This window comes from Aedes albopictus, chromosome 3 (assembly GCF_035046485.1).
Source record: "Aedes albopictus strain Foshan chromosome 3, AalbF5, whole genome shotgun sequence".
Lineage (NCBI taxonomy): Eukaryota > Metazoa > Arthropoda > Insecta > Diptera > Culicidae > Aedes > Aedes albopictus.
In genome coordinates, this window is record NC_085138.1 from 308,480,498 (window position 1) to 308,506,590 (window position 26,093).

General features: G+C 39.7%; 1 protein-coding gene across 3 annotated transcripts in view; it reads left to right on the top strand.

Annotated features, from left to right (window-relative positions):
* Positions 1–25,384, top strand: part of LOC109411570 (sialin) — a 78,331-nt gene extending 52,947 nt beyond the window's left edge. The window contains exons 1-6 of one of the 3 annotated variants that reach the window (XM_029865658.2): positions 5,382–5,933; positions 6,025–6,242; positions 6,347–6,583; positions 13,778–14,206; positions 14,274–14,430; positions 24,526–25,384. In XM_029865658.2, the coding sequence (XP_029721518.1) occupies positions 5,867–5,933; positions 6,025–6,242; positions 6,347–6,583; positions 13,778–14,206; positions 14,274–14,430; positions 24,526–24,932 (1,515 nt within the window). In that variant the 5' untranslated portion in view covers positions 5,382–5,866 and the 3' untranslated portion in view covers positions 24,933–25,384. Of the gene's footprint in view, positions 1–5,381; positions 5,941–6,024; positions 6,243–6,346; positions 6,584–13,777; positions 14,207–14,273; positions 14,431–24,525 lie in introns of those variants that run through there. The other 2 variants (XM_019685117.3, XM_029865659.2) reach the window with 2 other exon arrangements.
* The last annotated feature ends 709 nt before the right edge of the window (positions 25,385–26,093 follow it).

A 26,093-nucleotide genomic window follows, 5' to 3' on the forward strand; every position in this document is an offset into this window, starting at 1 on the left:
CGCTTTAAAATACACCAAAACCATTTTGAGATGTACAAAACAGTCCTAAATATCAGCCAAAAATATAAAAAATTTGATTTTCCACGGAACAAATATTACAAAAATTCTCAAACTATACCCCGTCCAAAGGCGGGGTTGGGTATTAGAGGGTTATAATAATTTTGTTATAATCTTGTTAGGAACTTCTGGTCGTGATTTCATCAGAAGTTTCCTCTATTATTATACAAAGAGTTCCTTAAAGTATTCTTCCAGGGAACTCTTCTGGGATTCGTCCAGGAATTTCTTCAGGACTTAGTTGTAGATCTCCAAAAATTCTACCTAGGAATAGTAGATGTATGAGAGATTAGATCGCAAATGGCGCTGTAAAATAATTTATTTTATTTCATACCTCAGTTGTATTTATTCATAGTTTTAGAATACAGATGTTGTTGTGGATCTTTTATTTTGGTTGTAAAAATTGGTTTGACACTTCTACGACGCTGTAAGGGCGTGGAAAACTGGATGTTGGTCACACGTATACTCGCGACATTTACATTCTGTGGCTAATTTTTCTACTCTAGGAATCTTCCTGGAGTACATACTGGGAATACTCCAGCAGATTTCTCTGGATATCTCCAGGAGTTGGAAATTAGCTAGCTAGATGCGAATATCAACACGGGACATGCCACAAAAGCTCAGCTTATTGGACGCAGAGGCTTAATATCCCCAACAGGGGAGGAAAAATATCACCAGGAGTTCCTTTCAGGAATACTCCAAAAGTTCATTCTGAAAACCCTCTTTGTTCTCTTGGAGTTCCTCCTTCCTCCCATTTTTCATCAGAAACCTTCTGAGATTAGCCTTGGAATTTATTCAGAAAATCCTTCTAGGAATCCTCAAGTAGTTACTTTTAGGAATCCTCCAAAAAAATAAAAATCTAAGAATCTTCTAAGAGTACTCTATCAGTTAGTTCTGGATATCTCCAGGATTTCCTTCTAAGAGTACTCCAAGAGTTCATTCTGAAAATCCTCCAGGAGTTGCTTCTGGGAATCTCTGAAGGTTATTTGTGGGAATCCCTCAGCTCCTTCTGAGACACTTCAAAGTGATCCTGCTGTGAACCTTCCAGAAGTTCTTTCTGGAAATCTTCCAGAAGTTCTTTTTGAAAATCCTCTAAAACTTCCGTCCGGTGGTCCTTCTGAAGTTCCTTCAAGGAATTTCTCGAAAGTTCATCCAGTGTTTCAGTCAAAAGGTCTCTCAGGAACAATTTAGAGTTTTTTTTTTCTGAAATTCTTCAAGAAGATCATCCTGGATTTACTTCAAGGTTTTCTGGGATTCCATCTGAAGATCCTTCTAAGAGTATTCAAAGAGTTTCTTCCTCCATTCTTGCAGCAAACCCTTTTGGGATTCGTCAAGAATTTTCTTTAATACACCTTTCTAGGAGTCCCCCAGAAGTTTTATCTAGGAATCCTTCTGGAGAATCCTTTCTAGGAATACACCAAAAGCTCATTCTGGAAATCTTCCAGGGTCCTGAGGTCTTTCTGGGAAGCTCCTCTCGAAAGAAACTCCTATTGTGGGAATCCCCCAGGAGTTTCTTCTGAGACTCTTTCAGGTGATCCTTCTGGGAACCCTCCAACTGATCTTTCTGGAAATCCTCCAGCAGTTTCTTTTGAGCATCCTCTAAAAGTTTCTTCTGAAGGTCTTCCTTTTTTCTGGTTATTTTCCAGGAGTTCCTTTGGTGTTCTCTTCAGAGTCCTACAGGAACTCATTTGAGATATTTTTTCTGACATTCCTTCTCTGAGGTACCCCCAGATATTCTTACTGGAATTCCTCCAAGGGTTTTGGGGATTCCAGCAAAAATTTCTTCTACGATAAAAAGAGTTTTTACAGGTATTCTTCCAGTAAATCCTTCTAAAACACGTCCAAGAATTTGGAGATCTTCCTAGGGATCCTCCAGCAGTTACTGTTAAGTATCCTCCTGAAATTCCATCTAAGAATTTTCCTAGAATACTTTCTGGGTACCTTCAAAAGTTCCTTCTAGGAGAGTAGATTTCTGAAGCTGTTTAGGGAAACTCTGAATAAATTTTTGAAGAGATACCAGGAAAGTTTTCTGGAGGAATCACAAGAGGGATTCATGCAGCAATCCCTAGATAAATTCCCGGAGTAATCCATGTACACATTTCTGAGATAATCAACTAGAGAAATTCTTGGAACAATATCTAAAGGAATTCATGGAGGAGCTCCCGAAAGAACTCCAGGAGGAATTTCTGGAGGAATTCTTGGGAAAATGGCTGGTGAAATTGCTGTAGGAATGCCTGAAAGCGTTGCTGGAGAAAAACCTGGAGAAATGACCGGAGGAATTCCTGGAGCAATCCATGAAGCCATTCCTAAAGGATGTCCAAGAGATATCTCTGAAATAACCCCAGGAGAAATCCTTGAAGAAATCCCTAGAGGAATCTCAAGGAGAAGCCCCAGAAACATTCCTGTAGAAATGCCTGCAAGAATTTCTGAGGAAAATCCTTGAAGAATTCCAAGATAAAAGCCTGGAAGAATTCCTAGCGAAATCCCAAATAGAACCCCTGCAAAAAATCCTGGTGAAATTTCTGAAGGATAATCTGTAAACAATCCAGAAGAAATTTCTAGAGGAGTCTCTAAATCCATGGAAATGTTCTTGGACGAATTTATGAAGGAATTCCTGGTGGAATTTTTTAAGGAGTTATTGAAGAATTTCCTACAGAATTTCCTGTAGCAATACCTGGAGGAATATCTGGAGGAATTCCTAGAGAAATCTCAGGAGGAATTCCTGGAGGAACTCCTAGGGAAATGCCTGGAGGACTTCCTGGAGGTATTCCTAGAGGTAAGCCAGGAGGAATTTCTAGAGCAGTTCTAGGAGGAATCCCTAGTGGAATCCCTGGAGGAATCCCTAAAAGAATTTCTTGAAGAATCACTGGAGCAATACCAGCAGAAATTCCAAGCGGAATTCCTGGAGAAATCCTGGAAGCCTGGAAGAATCTCTAGTGGAACTCCTGGATGAATTCCTAGTGAAATCCCTAAAGGAATCCCTCCTAGAGGAATCCCTAGGAGAATTCCTGAAGGAATGCTTGAAGGAAATCCTGGAAAAAATGCTGAAATAATCTATTGAGGAGTTCCTGGACGAATTCCTAAAAGAATCCCTAAAAGAATCTCTAGAGGGATCCTTAAGAGAATTACTGTTGGAATGTCTGAAGGAATGCCTGAAGGAATACTTGGAAGAATGGCCTGGAGAAACTCCTAGAGGAATGGTTGAAGGAAGTCCTGGAGGAACGCCTGGAAGAATTTCAAGAGGAGTTTCTAGAGAAATTCATGGAGATATGGAGGAATTCTTAAAGTAATCCCTAGAGGGATCCCAGAAGAAATCCCTGGCGGAATCCCAGGTGAAATCGCTGGTGGAACTCCCAGATGAATCCTTAAAGGAATTTCTGAGGGAATTCCTGGTGGAATTTCTGAGGGAATTCCTGGAGGATTTACTTGATAAATTCCTGACTGAATTGCTGAAGAAATTTCTGGAGGAATTCTTGGCGGAATGCCTAGAGAAATCCCTGGAGGAATTCGTGAAGGAATCCCTGGAATGCCCGGACGAAGTCTGTTGATGTATTAATAATAAATAAATTCATGGAGCTATTCCTCGACCCTAGAGTAATCCTTGAAGGAATCTCCAGAGGACTTCCCAATAAAATCTCCGAAGAAATTCCTTGAGGAATTCTTGAAGGAATGATAGGAGGTATCTCTGGAGGAACTCCTGAATGATTTCCTGGAGGAATTCCATGAAGAATTCCAGGAGGAATTCCTGGATAAATTTCTGGAGAAATCCCTGGAGGAACTCCTGGCAGAATTCCTGAAAGAATCTGTAGAAGAATTCCTGGAGGAGTCCCTGGACGAATCCCTTGAGGAATTTCTGGAGAAATCCCTGGATGATTTTTCTGGTGGAATTCCTGGAAAAATTCCAGAAGAAATCCCAGGAGAATTTCCTGAAGGAATCTCAGGATGAGTTTATGATGAAATCTCAGATGGAATTCTTGCAAAAAATCTGAAGGTATCCCAAAAAGAGTTCTCTGAGAAAGCCCTGTAGCAGTTTCTGAAGGAATCGCTGGGGGAATTCCTGAGGAAATCCCGGAAATAATCTCGGAATCAAGCTCAAAAGGAATTTCTAAGGAAACCCGTCCACAACTCCTAGAGAAATTTCTGAATGAATTCCAGGAGGAATTCTGAATAAATCCCAGGAACAGCTCTTGGGGGAATCCTAGATGAAGTTTTAAAATAATCCTTGGAGTTTTTTTTTTTTTTTTTTTGAAAGAATCGCACAAGGAATCCCTGCCAGAGTGAATGCTTTACTTCCCTTCCGAAGAAGAATTTACTTCCCGAAATAATGTTGGGAAGAATATCTAGAGAAACTCCTGAGGAAACCATAAGAGGAATCCCAAAAGCAATCTTATGAGAAATTCCTTAGAAAATCTCGGGAGAGATATCGAACAAGAACGAGAGAAACGAATCCCTGCAAAAAAAAATCTAGAGGAATCCATGTCTGCAATAACTTCCTGGATGATCTATTGAGGGAATCTTTGAATAAAATTTTAAAGATTTTTTATAAAACAAAAATAAAGGAGTTCCTGGATTAACTTTGAGATAATCCCTGGTAGAATTTGCTGAAAGAATTCCTAGAAGCAATTCCTGCATACTTCGAATGATTTCAGATGGAATTATTGGAGCAATCTCTAGTGGATTCTTTGAAGGAATATATGGAGAAATCCATGAAGAAATGTTTGAAGAAATAACTGCAGAAATACTTTAAAGGAGCTCTATTGGAATTCCTTTGAGAATCCCTGGAAAATTTCCTGAAGGAGTTCTTGAAAAAGGACTGGGACTGAAGGAAGTCATGGGAAAATTGTTGGAGGAATCCTTCGATGCAAGGATGAGAGGTATCTGTAAGAATTCGTGCGCGACGTAATTTATAAAACTGGAAAAAGAAAAATACATCTCTAATGTTTTGTAATAATGTACTCGAATGATGTCGAAATATTAAAATAAACGTGACGAACTAAATGGATGCTCAAATATGAGAGTGATGTCAGACACCGGTTGCAGTTACAGAAAGTTTGCCCCAGTCTAGTGATCATATTAGACCAAAATAGACACGAATCAAACGTTAAGGTCAAAAACCTTACTTTCCTTCATGAAACTTGCTTTCGACGCCATCGACACCATCATTCAAAACCTGCTTGCACAACAGTGGGCAGTCTCGATTGAAATTCTTGTTAGCTTCCGGCAATACAGCAGCAAAGCTTTCCTTTGTTATGTGGGTAAATCTTAGTCCATCTGCTTCCTTATAGAGTCTTACAGAATATATAAAGCAATATATCTCATTAGTTACGGTTTTCTTGAATCCATTCGTGCAGTATGGTGCTTGGAAGTGTAATCTCAGTGTTACTTCTTTCGCTATCAGTAGCATTTTCGGGTTCATCGCCTCGTAACTTGTCCCAATTGGGAAGCCAGTACCTTACGATTGGTACAGATGGCAACTACCATTATGGATACAACGATGGATATTCGGTAAAGTCGGAAACTCGCTCAGCAGAAGGAGTGATTGACGGACTTTATAGCTATGTGGATGCCAATAACGAGTTACGGTCTGTGAAGTACACCGTTCATGGCAACTCTGGATTTGTTATAGTCCCATCGAATATGCGAGATTCAATGAGCACTGAAGTACACGTGGAACCAGTAACAACAACGTCTGCCACCTTGCAACACATGGAATATGAAGATCACGGAGATACAGATGCACTATTTGATTACATCATAGAAAGTATTTCAAAGTATGATGGTAAAGATCGTTTGAGCAATAATAATCATACGAATGAGAACATTGATTATTTTGATTACATCGACGGAAAAGGACTATTGGACCCTCGGTAGTTCAAGTGGTAATTGGTAATACCAAATTTCGTAACGAATAGAAATTACATCGAGTATTTCCAGAAATGTAATGCAGATTTTTTTTCTTTAATTCCACAGATCACATCCCCACCCGCTTAAACATCGGCATAATGTTGTTCCTTTCCTGTTTTGTGAGCTACATGTTGCGAGTCAACATGTCGGTAAATCTCCTAGCGATGGTCCAGCCAGTCCAGAAAATGAATCAACACGCGTTAACACTCCTGTCCAGCAACGGCACAAACGCGAATGACACCTCGATTTCCGTTCCAATGCCAACAGCATCTACCGTTCACAACGTAAGTTTTCTTCAAATGTCAACCAAATGACGCGTTTGATGGTCGATGACGACCTTCATCCACATTTTGCATATCAACATATCAAACATTTGTTCCGATTGCAGTACGGACCCCGCTACAACTGGTCCTCGCACGACCAAAGTGTGATCTTGGGTGCCTACTTTTACGGTTATCTGGTGACATCTCTACCGGCCGGAGTCCTTGCCGAGCGGTTCGGACCACGAAATTTGGTGGGCTCTTCGCTGGCAGTCAGTGCACTGCTGACGGCGCTCACTCCTCTGGCCGCTACCTATGGAATGTGGACCGTGGTGGTCAACCGGGCGGCGCTGGGAATCTGCGGGGTAAGTTGAACCAACAGGTTGACGATCGCGCTCGTTGATGAATATGTATTTGGAGTGACACACTGACTGTACGGTGTAATGTTGCCGGGGGCGCTAAAATTGAATAGTGGCGCGTGCTTTCGCGGCGTTGTTGCTAAGCGCCATGGCGCTGCGGTTAAGATCGATTGCTAAAGAGCGGTGACCGGACCGGTAGATGAATCGAAAGTAAAGAAAAGGAGCTACGAAGCACGCGCCAAAGTAGTGGGTACGAATCGATCAACCAAAACAAAATAAAAATTAAGCTCTAGAAGAGGTGTGTCGTATTTTAGGATACAAATAAATTTTAATGTATGATAGATTGGTTTAAAATCCGAACCATAGAAACTTGGGAAAAATTGTAGGAAAAATGTCACAAAAATCATGGAAATCGTGGATTCCCATTTCCTATTTCACTATATGTATTGCTGCTTCTTAGAGTATGTTTTCACGTTCATGATATACCTAACCACGGTATCAATGTATCGTTTGTTGTTCACATGTTCTTTGAAACCGGTGTCATGTAAACAACTTTTTCATTATTTGTTGTAACATCTCGTAAAAATTAAACAACAAATCAATCCGAACCAGCAATATCTCTTCGCAATAGTATTTAAAAAAAAAGACACGGACACCCGTCTTCAGCCAAAGGCTGTACAGACTGAACGAAACTTAACACCAGTGGATACGGAGCAGAAACTGTTCTCACGAAAAGTTTCATCGCCCGGAGCGGTAATCGAACCCTCACCCCACAGCATGGTGAGGTTAGAAGCTTGGTGACCGCACGGCTACGAGTATTGATTGTTTCTCTGTTGTCTCCCGACACTGATGACCCTATTTACCGAATGGACAAACGCATTCGATGTGAAAAATCTCTTATGATCAACCTGTTTTACCAGAAAAATACAAAATATTGTGAAATTTGTTAATAGGGGGATTCACTTAACTGATCAACCTGATTAAACGTCGCGATCACCAAGACAATCTTTGATTATTTCATTCGCATAATCATGAAACGTTTCAAATAAGCAGAAAATCATGGCTTACGCAGCAATTTAATCTGTTTAGTGAGTACCCCTAATGAGTTTTTGTATTTCTCCGAGTCAATGAGCTACCCTTCTTCAGTCTCAACTTGAGGCTAAATAAGAGCGGGATTATGTTGTTGATGAGTTTCAATTTTCACCCACATGATTTCGCATTATGCGATTTACAAAGTGTATTCTGTGTACCCTCGCCTTTGGCGTTTTCCAATCGATATCGATCTGGTTTTATTGCTGCTGTTTTTTGTTGTACTGTTATTACGAAGAGTTTAATCTTACCTAGTTTAGGTAGTAGCTACGGTTAGGATAGCTCAGATCAATCTTCAGCATAAAAGAACAGAAACGATCAATCTTTGCAGACTTGTGCAAAATGGTACCGCCCAAGTGGCCTTGGTACAAGAATCTTACTTTCATAAAGGGAATTTCTATCTAGGGAACCTTGTGAACCCGGTGTTTGCTACTTTCAGTAAAAATGAAATGGCAAACTCGCGTGTCATGCCTCGAGCATGTGTGCTTGTCAACAACGCATTCGTTTCTACACTCATCTCTGAACTAACTACTAGAGATGTATGTGCTATCACAATCGATGTATCTGTTGGAAACCTCAACAGGAAATACTGCCGTAATTCTGCAAAGTGACGTAAGCGACATTGAAGGTTTTGGCCCATTTTTTGGTTATTATACATAAAACACCTGCTCATCCGCTAAGTTTATTTCCATAGATGTTAGATTACGACTAGATCTTGCATTCTTATACAGCAGGCATACCACAGTGTTATTTTTACACTAGATATTATATATAATATACCAGAAAAAATCGAAATTTTGAATGGCGCTTACGTCACTTTGCAGAATTACGGCAGAATACGTTTATTGTTCGGTTTATTTACCGAATGATGAACCATCCCCTACGGATGCTTTCAAGCAAGTCATTGCATACTGCACTTCAAAAGGCCTTCCGCTAATTGTTGATAGTGATGCTAATGCTCACCATATAATCTGAAGCAGCTCAGACATCAATTTGAGAGGCTCCAGTTTGATGGAATACTTAAGTAGTACAGATCTTGGATTACTTAACATAGGCAACCGCCCAACCTTCATGGTATCTGCTAGAGAGGAAGTGTTAGACATTACGCTTTGCTCTAGCAGAATTAGTCACGAGCTGACCAATTGGCATGTGTCAGATGAAGAATCTTTATCTGACCATCGCTACATCTTGTTTGAACATGTAAATGTTACTTCGCAAACTTTGCGTTTCAGGAATCCCCGGTCAACCAACTGGGATCTCTTTACCGATTTGGTTGCAGTCAAATTTCATGGATACTCACCGTCAATTGACACTCCAAGTGATTTAGATGATGCCGTTGATACTACAACGGCATTTATCATGGAAGCTTTTGAAGAAGCTTGGCCTCTGCGGTCTGTGAAGAACTCTGATCTGGCGAAGCTCAGGAAACAATGTAAAAAGATTTGGAACATACGACGTTCGGGTGAATCGGAGACTTTCGGGTTGGCTCGCAAGGCCTACCAAAAACCTCTCCGGTCTGCTGAACAATGCGGCTGGAAAAATCTTTGTACAAATGTTTCCAGTTTGAGTGAAATGAGTCGGTTGAACAAAATCCTTGCGAAATCTGAGGATTTCCGAGTGAACGAACTTCGTTTGCCAAATGGCGACTTCCTCTGATGAAGAAGTTCTGGAAAGCTTATTCAGCACACACTTCCCTGGATGTGTGGATATTACATCTTCGGATGAACCTGATGTCTTTTCTTGTAGTTATGATTCTCTAGCTTCGGCTCGGAGTATCATAACTATTGAATCGGATGAGTGGGCACTAATTAGCTTTGCTCCTTTCAAATCTCCTGTAGCAGATGGGATACATCCTATTTTGCTTCAGAAGGGATTTGTTTATTTCAAACATGTTTTGAAAAAAGCACTTGTTTGCAGCGTTGCTACAGGGTATATTCCCAAATCCTGGCGGAATATTACTGTAAAGTTTATTCCGAAAGTGGGTCGTGCGTCGTCTGAAGAAGCAAAGAGTTTCAGACCTATCAGTTTGACCTCTTTTCTTCTGAAATGCCTAGAACGCATTGTCGATCATCACATTTGTGATGTTCATCTGGCCAACGTGCCTCTTCATGTGAATCAACATGCAACATGCTTACCAATCTGGAAAGTCCAGTGTGACTCTTTTACACAATGTTGTTTACGATATTAAAAAAGCATTCACTCAAAAGCAACCTTGTTTTGGAGTTTTCTTTCTTAGATACCGAGGGTGCTGTTGGCAACGTAACGTGTCTTTCGCTCGAGGGCATATTGCCGCACGGAGTCATGGTATATCCCGGGAAGGATTTCCAATTGGATTTACCAAATGCTCAAAAATCGACATCTCTTCTCGACATTGCGTCAAGGGGCGATTAGGAAATTGAGTGTTTGTGGATGCCCCCAAGGGGGAGTCTTATCACAACTTTTGTGGAATCTCGTAGCAGATACGCTATTGAGATACTTATTAGCGGTTAGATTTGGTTAGATAGATGTATTCACTCGCTGTGATCTGTAGTGTGCAGTGCAAGTTGTCCAAAAAATTACAAGAAAAATTTCAGTGTTTAATGTTAAATGGCATTACAAGAAGCTCCAACTCTCAAAATGCATTCAAAAACCGCATAACGAGAGACGGTTGACTGCGTATCCCTTGAAAAAGGTCCAAGACACGGGACCGAAACGTCGGGCTATGCCAAACTAGCCGTTTCAATGCGCTTAGACTGAGAAAGCCACAACAGTTCAACATTTCCTCCCAGTCTTATACCTCCTCCAAATGTGACTGATAATATTTTCTATTTTTCGTATACTCTGCAAACAATAAGTTAATTTGTTACTCGTTATTTTTTCAGCATAAGTTATCCCATGTTCGATTTTCCTTTCATTTTTTTTCAAAAGCTGCCCCATATCAAATTTATAAGCATAAAATGCTGTCCCCCAAATCATGAGAAGTGAGAGGTGAGAAGTGAGGACTGAGTCATGAAGCGTGAAGAGTATTAAGCAGTGTAGAATGTTGAGTGAGCAATGATGAGTGAGAAGTTAGAGTAAGCTGTAAGGAGTGTCCAGTGGAGAACGAAGAGTGTGGAGCATTGAGAAGTGAGCAGTGTGGAATGATAAATGAGGAGTTTGTAGTGAAATTGAGGAGAAAGCTGTGATTAGTGAGAGGTGAGCAGTAAAAAGAGTCGATCAGTGAAAAGAGGTGAGCTGTGGAGAGTGAGTAGAAAAAGTAGCAGTGATTACTGTATTGATCAGTGAAAAAGGAGATTTAGAAGGAAGCACCACAGCAAAGGAGCAAAGAAGTTTGAGAGGTCTCAAATTTAAAGCCGCAGCTGTAAAGGCGTGGGTGATATTCAGCATGCTGAGGCTGATGGGTTTGATGCGCGGTCGGTCCAGAAACTTTTCGTAATAAAAATTTCCTTGACTCCCTTGACTATAGAGTATCTTCGTGCCTGGTACACGATCGTACACTAGATCGTACACGATATACACTAGATGGGCAAATTGAAGATTTGACGGCATCCGATTAAATCAAAGCTTTTTAGGTCAGCTTTCAGGACCCAAATAACTGTGCAAAATTTGGGCACGATCAGTTATTTCTATGTTTTGCGCATCGCGTTTGAAGTTTATATGGGATTTTACATTAGAAAACACTTTTTTTTTTCATTTCTCTCAAGAGAAGCTCGAATTTTTCAAAAACCATGTAACCGATAATGTGAAATCATAATCTAGGTTGTCCTAAAAAACTTTGTCGAAGACCACGAAGTTATCTGATGCTTATGAAAAAAGTTGTAGCAATGACATTGCTTGGCGAAACAGCATGATTTTGTTGCTAATGTTATTTCTTTAAATGCATGCGGTTTGTTGAATATAACTTTTTTACAAGCATAGGAACACTTTGCGATCTTCGACAAAGTTTTTCAGAACATCCCTGCCGTGTGCAGCATAGTTGTCCCATGTTTTATTGGAATCCCTATTAACATGGGACAATTATGCTGCACACGACAGAATCCTAGGCTATTATTTTACATCATCGGTTAAAAAGTTTCGGACAACTTATGATAAAATTACAAAAAAGTATGTTTTCCCATAAAAATTTCAATTGCAATGCGCGCAACTCGTGCTCAAATTTTGCACAGCTACTCATGACCCGAAATGGAACCAAAAAAAGCTTTGATTGGAGAAAACGATTCCGATGACCCACACATGCTAAACGATAATTGCCAGAGAAAGCTTTCTGCTAATAACTGTGGAAGTGCTCATGAACACTACAGTCAGGTCTTTTTATGTTTTTTTTTTTCTATTTACGCGGCCTCGTAAATGCAAACTCTATACAACATGTTCTGTCATCGTCTTGTTTTTGCATGATTCGTCGAGCCATGGTGAGACTTTTCTTACGCGTTTTTTTTTTTTTACGGAGAATACGTATTCCCCGCATAAAAAGAACAAAAAGGCCTCACTGTAAGCTGAAAAGCAGACTTTGTCCCAGTTTGGACGTTACACCAAGAAAAGGTAGAAGTAAGAAGAGCGATGTGAAGAGTGCGAAGAGAACGGAAAGGAATGCGCAGTGAAGTAGTGAGAAGTGAGAAGTAAGGAATGGAGAATGATAATAAGTAAGGAGAGTACATAGTGAGGAGCGAGGAATGAGAAGTGAGCATTTTGAAGGAATTCCTCAATGGGGTCATTCAAATATGACATCCATCTTTCAGGGGGGGGGGGTGATCTGAAAAAGTATGACACTTTATGTATAAGGTATACGGAAAGCGTGACAGAGGTGGGAGGGGGGTCTACAATTGCCGAGAATCTTTTGGACGTCATATTTGAATTGTCCTAAGGATTTTTTTTATTTCTGCAAGTAATCTCATGGGATTCTTTTATGATTTTTTTTAGAATTCTCTTAACAATACTTTTTTTTCTAGAATCCCTCTAATTTTGTACCATTCTACTAGTTATTATTTGATATAAGTCGTTTTTCTGGATGTTTTCAAGGAGTTCTTTCTGAGATTCCTCCAAAGGTTTCTTTGGAATTCAGCCACATACATAATTTTAAATTCCTACAGTAGTTACTACAGAAATCACATCACATCAATTTCACCGAGAATTCTTCTATGAGCTTGTTCTAAGGTTTTTCCAGGAATTTCTTGTTTGATTACTAGTTTCAATAAGATCTCTTTAGACAATCTTATCGATTTGCCTCAAGGAGCTCTTTTGGGATCTCTTCTGATGCCTCCAAGCATGATCCTCTGAATTGTCTCGTAGGATTTGCTGCCACAATCCGAGAGGAGTTTCATCGTATACCGAGTTGCCATCGTGAGCGTGCTGGCACTGAGGGTGGCCGAAAATGCGACTGCACAAGGGTTAAGAAGATTTTAGCACAATTTTTTCTTCAAATATCCCCAGAGTTCTTTCAAAAAATCCAACAGGAGTTTCTTAGAGATTTCCGTTAGAAGATTCATCAGGATTTCCTCTGTAAGTTTTTGCTAATATTCAGGGTTTTCTTCAAGAACAGCTGGGATACCTTAAAGTCATTTCATGAAATTCCTCCAGCAATACTTTAAGATAACCCACGGGATTCCTTCTGGGATTCTTCCGGGTAATCTCGCCCGATCACTGTGGTTATGTGGTTATGTCATGGAACTCGATGAGAAGTTTTTGTTTGGATATCTAAAAGATTTCCAGACCTCAGTTCCATCAGAAATTCCTCCTATGACTCCTTTAGGAACTTCTTCTGGAGTTCCCCAAAATAGTTCTTCATAGTATTATAGGTAGAAATAATCCAAAATAAAAATTCTGGGATTCAATCATGAAAGCCTTCTAGGAAATTCCCCAAGGATTCGTCCAGAACTTCCTTCTTGAAATCTCCAGAAGTTTATTGTCAGAATGCTTCGAAAGTTCCTTTTGGGAGTCTTCTAGATTTTTTTTCTACGAATCTTTCAGAAGTTCCTTATGGAAATTCTTCAGTAGTTTTATTTGGATGTCCTCCAGGAGTTATAGATATGTTATACATGACAAACTAGAAAACCTTGTGTGTATACAAGTCCCACGTGTAGATCTGAACACCATCAATTCAATAAGCATTAACATCGAACCCCTTTTCTTTTCCAGGGCGTCCTCTACCCGGCACTGCACAACCTCGTCTCACGCTGGGCTCCCCCAGATGAGAAGGGGAAATTCGTTTCCGCTCTGATGGGCGGTACCTTCGGAACCGTGGTAACGTGGCCCCTGGTTGGAGTCCTCATCGAAACGTTCGGATGGTCCTTCGCCTTCTACGTTCCGGCTGTGATAACTGCTATTGTTGTGACATTTTGGCTGATAATCGTTGCGGATTCCCCGGCCAAACATCCACGTATCCAGAAGGAAGAGCAGGACTATATCATCAAGTCTCTGGGTGATACCATTTCCAAGCAGAACTTGCTGCCGCCGGTGTTGAAGATGGTGACTTCGTTGCCGTTCCTTGCGCTTTTGGTGCTGCATTTTGGTAACCTGTGGGGATTGTACTTCCTGTTGACGGCAGCGCCCAAGTTCATGAGTGAGGTATGTGTTATATGATAAATGAAGAATGATATAGTTTAATCGTAACGTTTCTCATTTCAATCAACAGGTCCTTGGCTTCAAATTAGCTAAGGCTGGATTCCTCGCAGCTCTTCCGTATTTGGCACGAGCCCTAGCTGCATTTGGATTTGGAAGCATCGGTGACTATTTGAGAAAGAAATCGGTCTTCAGTGTTACCACCATCCGCAAATCATTCTGCTTATTCTGTAAGTATCGCTGACGCAATTAACTTGAGGAGAAACTATAGTTGAACTTTTCATGATAGCATTCCAAGTCACTTGAAGTTATCGACATTCTCGAGTGCCAGGTGTCAAATCATTAACACTCAATTTGATGAACGATCGACCTTTTTTTTTGCGCAATTCAGGCAGAAATCTCCCATTGCTAATTTTTCAATGGCTTTTTTATGGGCAGCTGTTGGTTGAATGAATATTGTTAGAAATGATCGGAATGCAAACAAACAACCGGCACAAAAGAAACCTAGCGAGAAAGAAATTCCACTCGCAACGGAATACTACCAATACCGGCCGGAAAGGTTCGGTCGTTGCTGGTCATATAAGAGCAGCAAACGGCCGTAACCAAAACAAAACTGCAAAAACATCCGATCGCCTGCCTTGGACCAATCCGCCCCTCCAGCATATCTAGCCGGCTCCAGAGATTGGAAGCGGCCGGCAAACTGCTTGCTAATGACTGCGGAAGGAGCAGTGTTACTCAAACTGACTGACCACGTTGGGCTGTAAAACCCTTATAGATGGATTGGGCTTATGGTGTGTTCTGATGGAATTATGTGCCACGCACCATTGACAGTTACATAAAACCTCGTCATAGCGTTCGTATCCACGCTTTCCTGCGCTTAAGAATCTCTGTTTCTCCATAAAAGCGTCTATTCTATTTTTATATGTTTAGTTGAGGCTCTTCTTAGCAGCAATTCTATTTTGATAGTTTTGAACTAAATGGTGTAAATTTTCTTCCCACAGCTAGATACACCCTGTATTTAACCAAGTTTTACAGAAAAAGTGCCCGAAAAATAAATGCTGCCCAAAAGATCTAACATTCATTTTTTTACTACCGAAAAAAAACAGAAAAAAACAGAACAAATAAAAGTTCAATATTCGTTTTGAATGTGCATAAGAATTTGAATTGAAAGCAAAAGAGATATTTTAAAAACATTGACTTCAAATTGAAACAACAGTCGTGGACACCAGTTTGTTAACCACTGAAGCAGAGCAATGAAGAAATGGCAAAATGTTGCAGCAACCTGAAAGATGCAAATCAGCCCCGCTGCTGCCCTCCGCCTTGTGATTGTGAATATTTTATTGAAATACCAATACAAATCGTCAAGTTATCCGAACGAGCACGTTGACCGTGGTCAGCAGATGCCCACATAAATATAATGCCACTCTTCTGGTATCCAATACATGCCGCTATTAATAGACTGACCCATCAACAGCAACACTGTGGGCTAAGCAGGGCTAAGTAAGTTATGCTGCCGCATTTGAATGTGGTTCGATAGCATGATTTTCTAGAATGGTCCGGAAAGCTGGTTTTGCAAGTTTGGCTTGTAATTGCAGTTCGAATTGGTGTAGTGAAAGGAGGATTGGGAGTACCCCAGTCAGTGGATGACGCATCCACGTGTGATTAATTGGGCTGTTTAGTGAATAAAATATTGCTATTTCCTATAGCCTAATCGATAGAGGTCATTTTTATGAGTGTAACGTGATTTTATTGAGTATCTTCGTGCCTGCCACACGATATACACATGCAAAATGGTCATTGGCAGAGGAAGCTCTCAGTTAATAACTGTGTAAGTGCTCATAGAAGCTGAGAAGCAGGCTTTTTCCCAGTGGGGACGTTACGCCAAGAAGAGAGAGAGAGAACGTGGTTTTATTGGATTTCAATGGCTTTGTTTTGATGGTTAAAATAACAAATCAGTTCTAATTTTCGTGGATAGAATGACAGTTCAATTGATAAAATGACAGTACGACCCGAACAAAAAAATTATCCCATACAAACTACAAATGACACATTCTACCGTGACGTTACAACGTTTTGATGCCTTTTCTGTCAAATTTTCCACTATAACTCGTGAATTCGACCATAAACCCTCAAATATTTTAACATATTCGGATTCCTTGTAAAATTTCCAATAAGTATGATCTGCTGAACAGTTGGTTTTTATTGGGAATGTATGTTAAAAATGGAAATTAGTAGCGTACACAGAAATAAATATTTGGAAATTTTACAAGGAATCCGAATAAGGACTGTTCATTAAAGAAAGTGGACATCTATTTACCAATAGTTTAGAGTGAAAACTAAACAAAAAATTGTGAATTCTTGCTCAGTGTGTAAAAACATTGTTCACTTCGGCAACACACTCAAAGAAAACGGAAAAAGTAAGAAATTTCGAGCGATAGGTCGTATTAGCTTTGCGACTAGCAGATTAATTCTGCACAAATAGTGTTCCAAAAAGTTGTCGTTTCGAGAATTGGCTTACTAATACACTTCCGGGACCGCAATTTTTTAACGCTAAGCAGGAGACAGATGTGCCAGATGATGTAAGGTACATCAGAACTGAAATTTTTTGGGAAAAGTTTTTGGTGTGGCAAGCCAATTGTTCATGTGGCTTGTAGAGTTCTTCGTATTTCACAACGGGAACAATCAACGGTGAAAATAACAGAAAGGAATGCATCAAAAAACGACTTCTACCCATCTACTGAAAACATACGGATCCTCTTTTGTTTTAGGCGGATCTGTCATCCGCTTATTACGCTTCTTCTACACTAGAGATGCTCAAGACGGAAAAAGTCGATTTTGTCAAAAAATGGCAAAATCCACAAAACTACTCTGAACAGCGTCCCGTGGAAAGATACTGGACAATAATTAAGTGGCATCTCAAGAAAGAAGGAATAGAAGCAAGTTCTGTTGATTGCTTCAAAAAATATTGGTCTGCGGCACAACGAAAAATTACAAAGAAAGTTGTGCAGAATCTAATGGGAGGTATCAAGAGGAAAGTCCGAGCGTTCTTCCGAAAAGCGAAGCAAATGTTCAAACTCACGTGAATTCGGCCACATGTATGTTGATTGTCATTTATAAAACATAAATCTTTGAATTTGTTCGAAAATACATATTTTCAATTGAAAAACAGGTGTCCACTTTCTTTAATTAACAGTCCTTATGCAAAAATATTTGAGGGTTTACGGTCGAATTTACGAGTTATAGTGGAAAATCTGACAGAAAGGCCTCAAAACGTTGTAACGTCACGGTAGAATGTGTCAAATGTATTTTAAAAATAGTTCCCGCACTCCAAAACTTATGAAATTTTGGATTTCGACTAATTTTTGGGTGGAGGATCTAATTACAAAATAATCCGGATACCCCTAAAGAACCCAATTGAGCCGAACCTGTATTAAACTGGCCCAGATTTTTATGGCATTTAATTTCATCTCATGTGCGATGTAGGGTATTAGCATCCTTCTTCAGGCCATGCTCCATGTCCATCCTGTTCCAAAAACAGACAATTTAAGCACCATTTATTTCCGTTCTTTTTGTTATCATGCATGCTCACTCCTTTGAGTAAAATTTTTCAGTAAAACGGTGGCAAACACCGTTGTGGTCGAATTCACTGAAATTTCAGCACAAAGTACTGATCGTTCAGCAAACCCCTGTCAACAACGATGACAACCGAAATTGCTGACATTTTTAGTAGATTTTTTTACTGAATTGATTACTGGAATTACAGCTCGGCAAAATTCAGCAAAACTTTGCTTATTTTCAGCAGAAAAAAAATTGGTGTGTAGGATTAGAGATTAAACATCCTTAAATCAACCTTGGATATTCTAATAGCCATTTCTTGAACTCCGGAGATCTTCCCTATGTTACCATATATGCCCATATTGCATGGTTTTAGAGCCTAAAACTCCCTAAACAACCGATCCGCCATTTTGCATTTTAGGCACCATCTTGAATATTCTGGGGACTATTTTGAACTCCGGAAATCTCCCTCAAAGCAATTTTATACATATGTCATAATTTTAGAGTCTGGAAACTCTTTGAAACACCCGCCATTTTGAATTATTGGCCGCTATATCATGGATTTGGGCCGCCATTTTGGATATGTAATCTTGTTACCATTGTTAGAATCCGACGACATTATACCAAATATACCCACATTACATAGTTTTGGGCCGCCATCTTGTATTTTGGGCTGCCTTCTTGGAGATTCTGATCGCCATATTTGGACTCTGGACATTTTCGCCATACCAAATACAGTTATGACCCGCTGGTTGGGGGCTTAATAGTTGGGTGACTTTTTAGTTGGGGCTCCGTTAGTTGAGCTGTCAGCCAACTAAAAAGCACCTAGATGTCATAATGCAATGTCAAACTGAAAATGACAACCAATCTGTAATTCCGAGGGGCGAGCTAATGAGTTTTGGTTTCTTAAACTTTACTGATAATCGAGAAGAATTTCTATTTCATACAGTGGGGTGACACGGCTGTCAAACTCGGTACATCGCCGCTCCACCCAACATCATTTTTGGTACGGCGCGTTTTGGTACCCACTTTCTGGTCGGTTTACCCTAACTTGCTCCTGATTTTCGGGTGTGTGGCTCGTGTGTTGCTAGTGCTTATTTCAGAAATTACACATTTCAAACGAAATCGTTGTTTTTGATGATAGTTTCTCTTTCCTTATCACTTTGCACGATATTATATGTCGCAGCGAAGCAGTGTCGATGTTTCCAGCGCGTATTTTCCATGAATTAAGCAATCAAAACAAAAACATTGGACGCCATATTGAATTGAATGCTGGGTAGATGATTCTGGCCCTTCGTCATCCCCCTGATTTCGTATTTCTTAAAAAAAAAAACAATAATGTACAATTACTTCGAAACAAATGCAAAACATCGGCAATCTTTATGTTGTCGATCATTGATAGAGTTTTGTGCTTGAATTTTGGCCCGGGTGGTTTCATAAACATCTATATTTTCACTTCACCGGCTAAAAATGAGTTAAAATAATTATTTCTCGCATTGGCCATATATGTATCTTGCAAAACATATCAGTTTTGCTCTAAATGTAAAACAAATTGAAAAATTTTACTTTACACTTCCAAACTAAACATGATTTAAATAAAACAATGCGCACGCCCCTTGCGCTGATGTCACTTCACCCAACTATCGAATCGAATTCGTTGGTTGGGTGGAGGTTGTGGCTCAACGAGCGAGTTCCGACTGTATACTCATATTGCATAATTTTAGAGCCTAACCCTCCCTAAAAGAGCCGCCATCTTGAATTGTGAGTCACCATATTGGATATACTTCGCGCCATTTTAAGACTCCGGACATGTTTACTACACATCAAAAAAATATGAAAGTTAAACAGCACGTAAATTGAAGATCAACTGAAATTTGCGGCAGAAAAATGTAAACCACGAACATTCAACGTTAGCCGAGCAGCCAGCTGCTGGTCAGACGGCTTGTTTACAGATTTTAAAGCATATTCGTTTTAAATTTACATGCATCTGCTATAAATCATGCCAGCCACTCTCCGTCATCAGCTAAACGAACGGCTGCTCGCAGCTGTGGCGGTTTCCCCGTTGTCTCTCTCAGTACTCTCTGCAGCAGCCGGAGCATGTCGGGAATTCGTGCATTATGGTAGAAACAGTTTAACTTTGACTGTCTGCTTTTCTACAAGCTGAGATGGCCGAGAGAGCTCGGGCATGCTACTCACACCGCAAGGATCTGAGTTCAATTCTCGCTAGAAGCTCAATTATTTTTTATATTTTCTAACAGATATCTGCAATGTAATTTTAGGATCGCACAAAAATTTCCATCATTTATGACGGGGTCCTTTTGTTACATTCGATCCGTCATAATTTTACAGGTTTTTTTCGAACTGTGTATTTTATCAAATATGCCCATATTGCATGGTTGTAGAACCTTGAGCTCTATAAAACAGTCGCATTTTGGTCCGCCATCTTGGATATTTTAGGGCGATTGAAGGACTCTGGGCTTCTTCCCCATCCCAAATATTCTCATATAGCATGATGTTTGAGCCGAAAACTCCTCAAAACAGCCACCATTGTGAATCGTGGCCGACATCTTGAATGTTATGCCTACAGCATGGATTTTTGTCTTCATTGATTCAAAAGATACGTGACTCGACGATCCGAGCCTTCTATCGAAAATTTGTTTTTTGAAATGAAATTTAACTCATGTATGAGCTTCTATACAGCCATTCCAAAAACGATATAGTGCAACTCTGATTGTCATGAAACTTGGTGGCTTCGTATTTCTTCGAAAATAATTAGACCCGTATTTTTTTTTATTTCGTCATTAGGGTGACCAATTTTCAGATAGGATGGTCCTAAAAGTCAAGGTTTTTAAAAACTAAAATTTTTCAAAAAATCATTACTTTTGAACCAGTTGACCGATTTTATTTTTTTTTTATTTGAAAGCTATTGAATTTTAGTTTTTAGGAAAAATACTTTTATGCAATTCAGTATCATAATTTAAATTTTACATAACTCATTTGGGTATAATAATGGCCATTTTTTCCAAACTGCTTCATTATGCAACTGAAATGAGTTGCATAATGAAAAATAGTTGTATAATGTTCATAATGCAACTCATTTGAGTTGCATTATGAATATTATGCAACTCAAATGGGTTGCATTATGAAAAAAATCATTGCATAAAATTTTGTATGGAACTCGTTGCAAAACTCGGCAAGCCTCGTTAGATAAATGTACGACTCGTGCTGAAAAAATCAACTTTTTGCAACTCATTACATAAATAACTATTAATGGGCCTAATTGCGTTTTTTTGCAAGAAAAATGCAAATAAATTAGCATTTTCACGTTTTTATGGTCTTGGAACCAAAGAGGCACCCTGATTTTATATTTTTATCAGAAAACTTAGGAAATTTGGTGTTACATATAAAAAAATCAGAGATGTATGTTTCTTAGTTTTTGGTATATGATTTTTTGAAAATAAAAGGTCAAATTTTCCCATACAAAACATTTTGTTTTATTTGATTATATTAAAAGATACCAAAAATGTCGGGGCCCGTGGCGCAGTGGTCCACACGTTCGCTTCATAAGCGGATGGCCATGGGTTCGAACCCAGCCCCGGCACTTGCAATTTTTCGTCAGTTGCTCTTCCCCCCGAGAGCAGCTGGCACCTGACCCTCTTCGGAGCATATAGCTCTAACGGACCCGGAATTTGGATATCGGCGAACCGCAACTCATAATGGACCCCCAATCGGACTGGAAAAGGAGCAGCAGCCACACATCAGCATCATCGTGCTCATCATTCTACCATGGACAAGGTAGAAGAATGAAAGAAGCACAAAGGCAAACCAGTTCAATACAGTAGAATAGAATAGAATACATTTAGGCGCTGTACAAAGTGTAAGTGCAGCGTTCAATTGGAATCGCTCACGTAGTACCCTAGTGGACAAAAGAGCTGTAAATTAGGTTAAGTGATTAAGAATAAAGGATACCAAAAAGACCAGGAATCACTCAAAAAAGCAATACAAGGCATAGTTTAAGAGAATTTACAATTTTAAACAATTTTTGAACAGCTAGTATCAAATTATATGACTCCCTATTTTCAAAAAAAAACTAAAAAACACACATTTCTGATTTTTTGATATGTTACGCCAAATTTCCTGAATTTTCTAAAAATATAAAACCAGGGTGCCTCTTTAGTCCAGAGACCTTGAAAACATGAAAAAACTAATAAGGTGCCTGTACCAATTAAGGCACTACCTAAGGAAAACTATTTGTAGAGAAATAACGAAAAAACCAACAAATGTCATCAATATGTTAAAAGATAGCTTAGTTTCCAAACTTTACAGGAAAAATATAGAAACGGAGCCAAAACTATTTTATGTATTTATTACAGCGTGTGCCAATGATAGGAGCCGTGTATCAGTTATGGATACATTTTTTAACTTCGGTTCCATTTCGCACTATTTGCATGCATTTCTTATGGGATTAGCCATTACTGGTATACTATGGCGAATAAGGGTGCAAGGAAGCCGAAATTATAAGGAAAATTATTTCTATCTACCATAATTTGAGCAAAATGTGGAATTTAAATGAGCGCAACCATCTTTTATGAACGTGATCTGTTGTTCACATTTTTTTCTTGTTGATTTACATCGTAAAAGGGTGAAAATCAACCATGGCGAATAATTGGTACTATAGCCATAATTGGAACACTTACCCTATATTTGCATATTTTTTGCACAAGAACACGATTTGACCCATTCAGCGTGTTTTTCCTGAAAACTAGAATTCAATAGCTTTTAAACAAAAAAAAAAAGAAGTTTAAAATCGATCAACTGGTACAAACATTATGATTTTTTTTTAATTTCAGTTTTTAAAAACCTTGATTTTTAGGACCACCCTATCTGAAAATTGGTAACCCTAATGACGAAATAAAAAAAATACGGGTCTAATTATTTTCAAAGAACTACGAACCCGCCAAGTTTCACGATAATCGGAGTTGTACTATATCGTTTTTCTATGGAATGGCTGTATATAAAAACATTGTTCATGTTATTTGTTTTGCATAATTCTTCAACTACCTAACTTTTCTGAAGAATGTATGAACATAACCTATTTTTCATACATTCCGGAATTTATCCTGATTGCCCTCCAGACATTGCATTGAAAGTCCTTTAAACTTTGTCCTGAAAGTCCTCCGGACTTTGTTCTCGAAGTCTCTCGGTCTCTTGCTCGGACTTTACTCTGTAGGTCTTCCAGAATTTGTCGCAAACATGTTCCAGAAAGTCCTCTGGACTTTGTCCTGGAAGTCCCTCAGATACTGTCCTGAAAGTCCTACGGACTTTATCCTAAGTCCTCCGGACTTTGTCCTAAAATACGTACAAAATTTGTGCTGAAGGCATGTGGACTTTGCCCTAACAGTCCTCTGGATTTTGCTTTGAGAATCCTCCTGATTTTATCCTGTAAGTCTTCTGGACTATAGCCTGTACTTCCATTGAACTTCACCCTGTAAGTCCTACGGATTTTGTCCTGAAAATCTTCTGGAGACTTTATCCCGAAATTCCTCCACCGGTTTTCTTGACAGTCTTTCGGATTTTGTCCTGAAAATCTTCTGGACTTTGTCCAGAAAGTCCTCCCGATTTTGTCCTGAAATTGGAATTCGTCCTGTAAGCCCTCCGGAATTTGCCCAGAATATCTTCCGAACTAGGTCCTGAAAGTTCAGAATGTCATCGGAAATTTATCCTGAACGTCCTCCAGAATTTGTCCTGAAACTTCCCCGAACTTTGTCTAGAAAATCCTCCGGACTTCGTCCTGCACGTCCGCCGGGGTTTGTCTGCCAAGTCATCCGCAGTTTTCCATCGCACTTTCATCTGAAAGTGAATCGAACTTTGTCCTGAAAGCCTTCCGGATTTTTACCTGATAAATCTCTGGACTTTTTCCTGAAAGTCCTCCGGACTTTGTTCTGCCAGTAGTCCGGACGTTCTTCTGAAAGTTCTCTAAACTTAGTTTGAAAGTCCTCCTAAATGGACTTTGTCCTGAAAGTCTTCCAGACTATGTCTTGAAAGTCACCAGACATTTGACATTTGACAATGAACAATTATTTTGTGCTGAAAGTCTCCCAGATTTTGTGCTGTGTGAAGCCACAAGAAGCTTCTTCTTTCTTCTTCTTGACGGAACTTTTCAGCTTCCTCTGTCAATGCCCATTTTGCATCGTATGGCAGACACGAAGATACGCTGTGCTCAATGAAGTCACGGAAATTACCTTAGTACTTGCACCGTTCTCAAATCGAACCCACCACCCGTAACTCATAGTCACTTCAAAAGCACTTATAAGCTTGTTATAATTGTTTATCATTATTATTATTCTGTAAAGATGCTTGGAATCATAATATCAATCCATGTCATCATTCTTCCAATACACCTCATGTCGTTCAGGTTTATAATTGCCATCGACAAAGGGGCGCAGTGTCTCCATTACAACTTTTATGTTGCAAAATATCTCGAATAGGTGCCTAACAGCAAAAAAATCACCTCATCAAGAGCTTCTCGCATAAAGCTGGTTCTATAAATAGCATCGTTGCAATGAAAGCACTCACAAGACATTCCAGCCATCAAAGACCAAAGTCTAACGATCTTATGACCTACTGCACCATGTGAGCCACGTGTTCCACATCGTGTACCTCCAGCAAGTGCCGCCAAGTCATTAGATCCGTATGATTAGTTCAAGTTTTCCAACCGTGTCCAAAGTGGAAAGCAACCTGCTGACTGACTGATTTTACTTTAATTGCAGCTCACATAATCCCCGGACTGTTCCTCGTGGGGCTCATCTACGCCGGGTTCGATCCGTACGTTTGCGTGGCCATCATAACCCTCTCGCTGGGTTTCAACGGCGCCTCCACCATGACCAATCTGCAGAACTCCCAGGACCTGGCGCCGAACTTCGCCGGCACACTGTATGGAATCATCAATTTTGTCGGAACGACAAGCGGCTTCATCTCGCCCATGCTGGTGGCACACTTCACTGCCCAGCGGAGCACCATGGACGAGTGGCAGTACGTGTTTGCGATCGGAGCCGCTGCCTACATCATTCCGGCCGTGGTCTTTGTCCTGTTTGGATCCGCGGTCGTACAGAAGTGGAACGAGCCCGGGCAGAGCGAGTCGAAGCAAACGACCAAGCAAATGCAAGAAACGTATTGAGCCAGCAGGGGCAGGCACCTCCTCGTCTCGTTACCTGCCTCAGTGTGATCCAGTAGCCAATTGAAAGCCGGTTGGAGCTTTTCCAGCCGAGGGCTTTTCTCATATTTTCATTTGTAAATATAGCTGAGTAATGTATGTATTAGGAAACACACATCTCAACGAATCTCATCTGTAATGATAGTCAACTTAGCGATTAAGTCAGCCAACGAGTATTATTAGCGAAGCTATAAATATCCACAAATTGGTATATAATTTTTCTATATACAAACGAACCGACACCTAAATTATGCAATTCAGTGAAGCAACAAGTGCAGTGATAGTGGTTCGTTTCTTTTATGTAATGATGTTAACCGAGCAGGCTTTTATGCTCAACCGATGCGAATCCCTGACCCATTGAGGCAGTGCAAATAAAAATAAATATGTCATTCAAAGACAGATTTCACACAAACCTATCAAGTGCAAACGGATTGATTAATGACACGAGAATTATTGAGAAATCCTAAACCAGAACGAGATTCAACTAGAGAAATGATGGTTGTAATTTCCACAACAGCTCCTTTGAAGCTCCGGCAATGGCAATTAATGAGCTCACTGCAAATCTGACTTCTTAAGAAACATATAATTAAGGATATACATAAACAAAAGAGAGTGAAATTCATTTTATCTAGTGCAGTTATTTATCTTTCAATAATTTATTTTATCATTTGTTTCGCTTTATTGATGCGGATTTTGATGTCACCCCTTACCGTAACTTGTGGGTAACAGAGTAACGCTTACCTGAAAGATTTAATAGGCTCCAATTGAGGTCCTCTCCCTATTTTCTTGTGAAACCGCCTGTGCTACGGATAACTTTAATGAAGATCGCGTAAATAACCTACGTCTAAATAAAATGATAACCTATTTGGAATCAGTTTATTGGCTAATAGATCTCAAGGTTGCAAAGAAGTTTAGGGAGTAGGCAAGTAGCTAACATATTTGAAGAGGGAGTCATGCAGGGTTTCAGGGGACTCTCAAGGTAGCTACAGTGGGGTGTATCAGAGGCGTATCAAGGCATTCAGGATGTTTTAGAAGGGAAGGATGTTAGAAGGGTTCTTAGAATTAAATTTTTAAAAAATTACAGGTAGGGTTAATATAAATACTACTACTAATAAAAACAATATT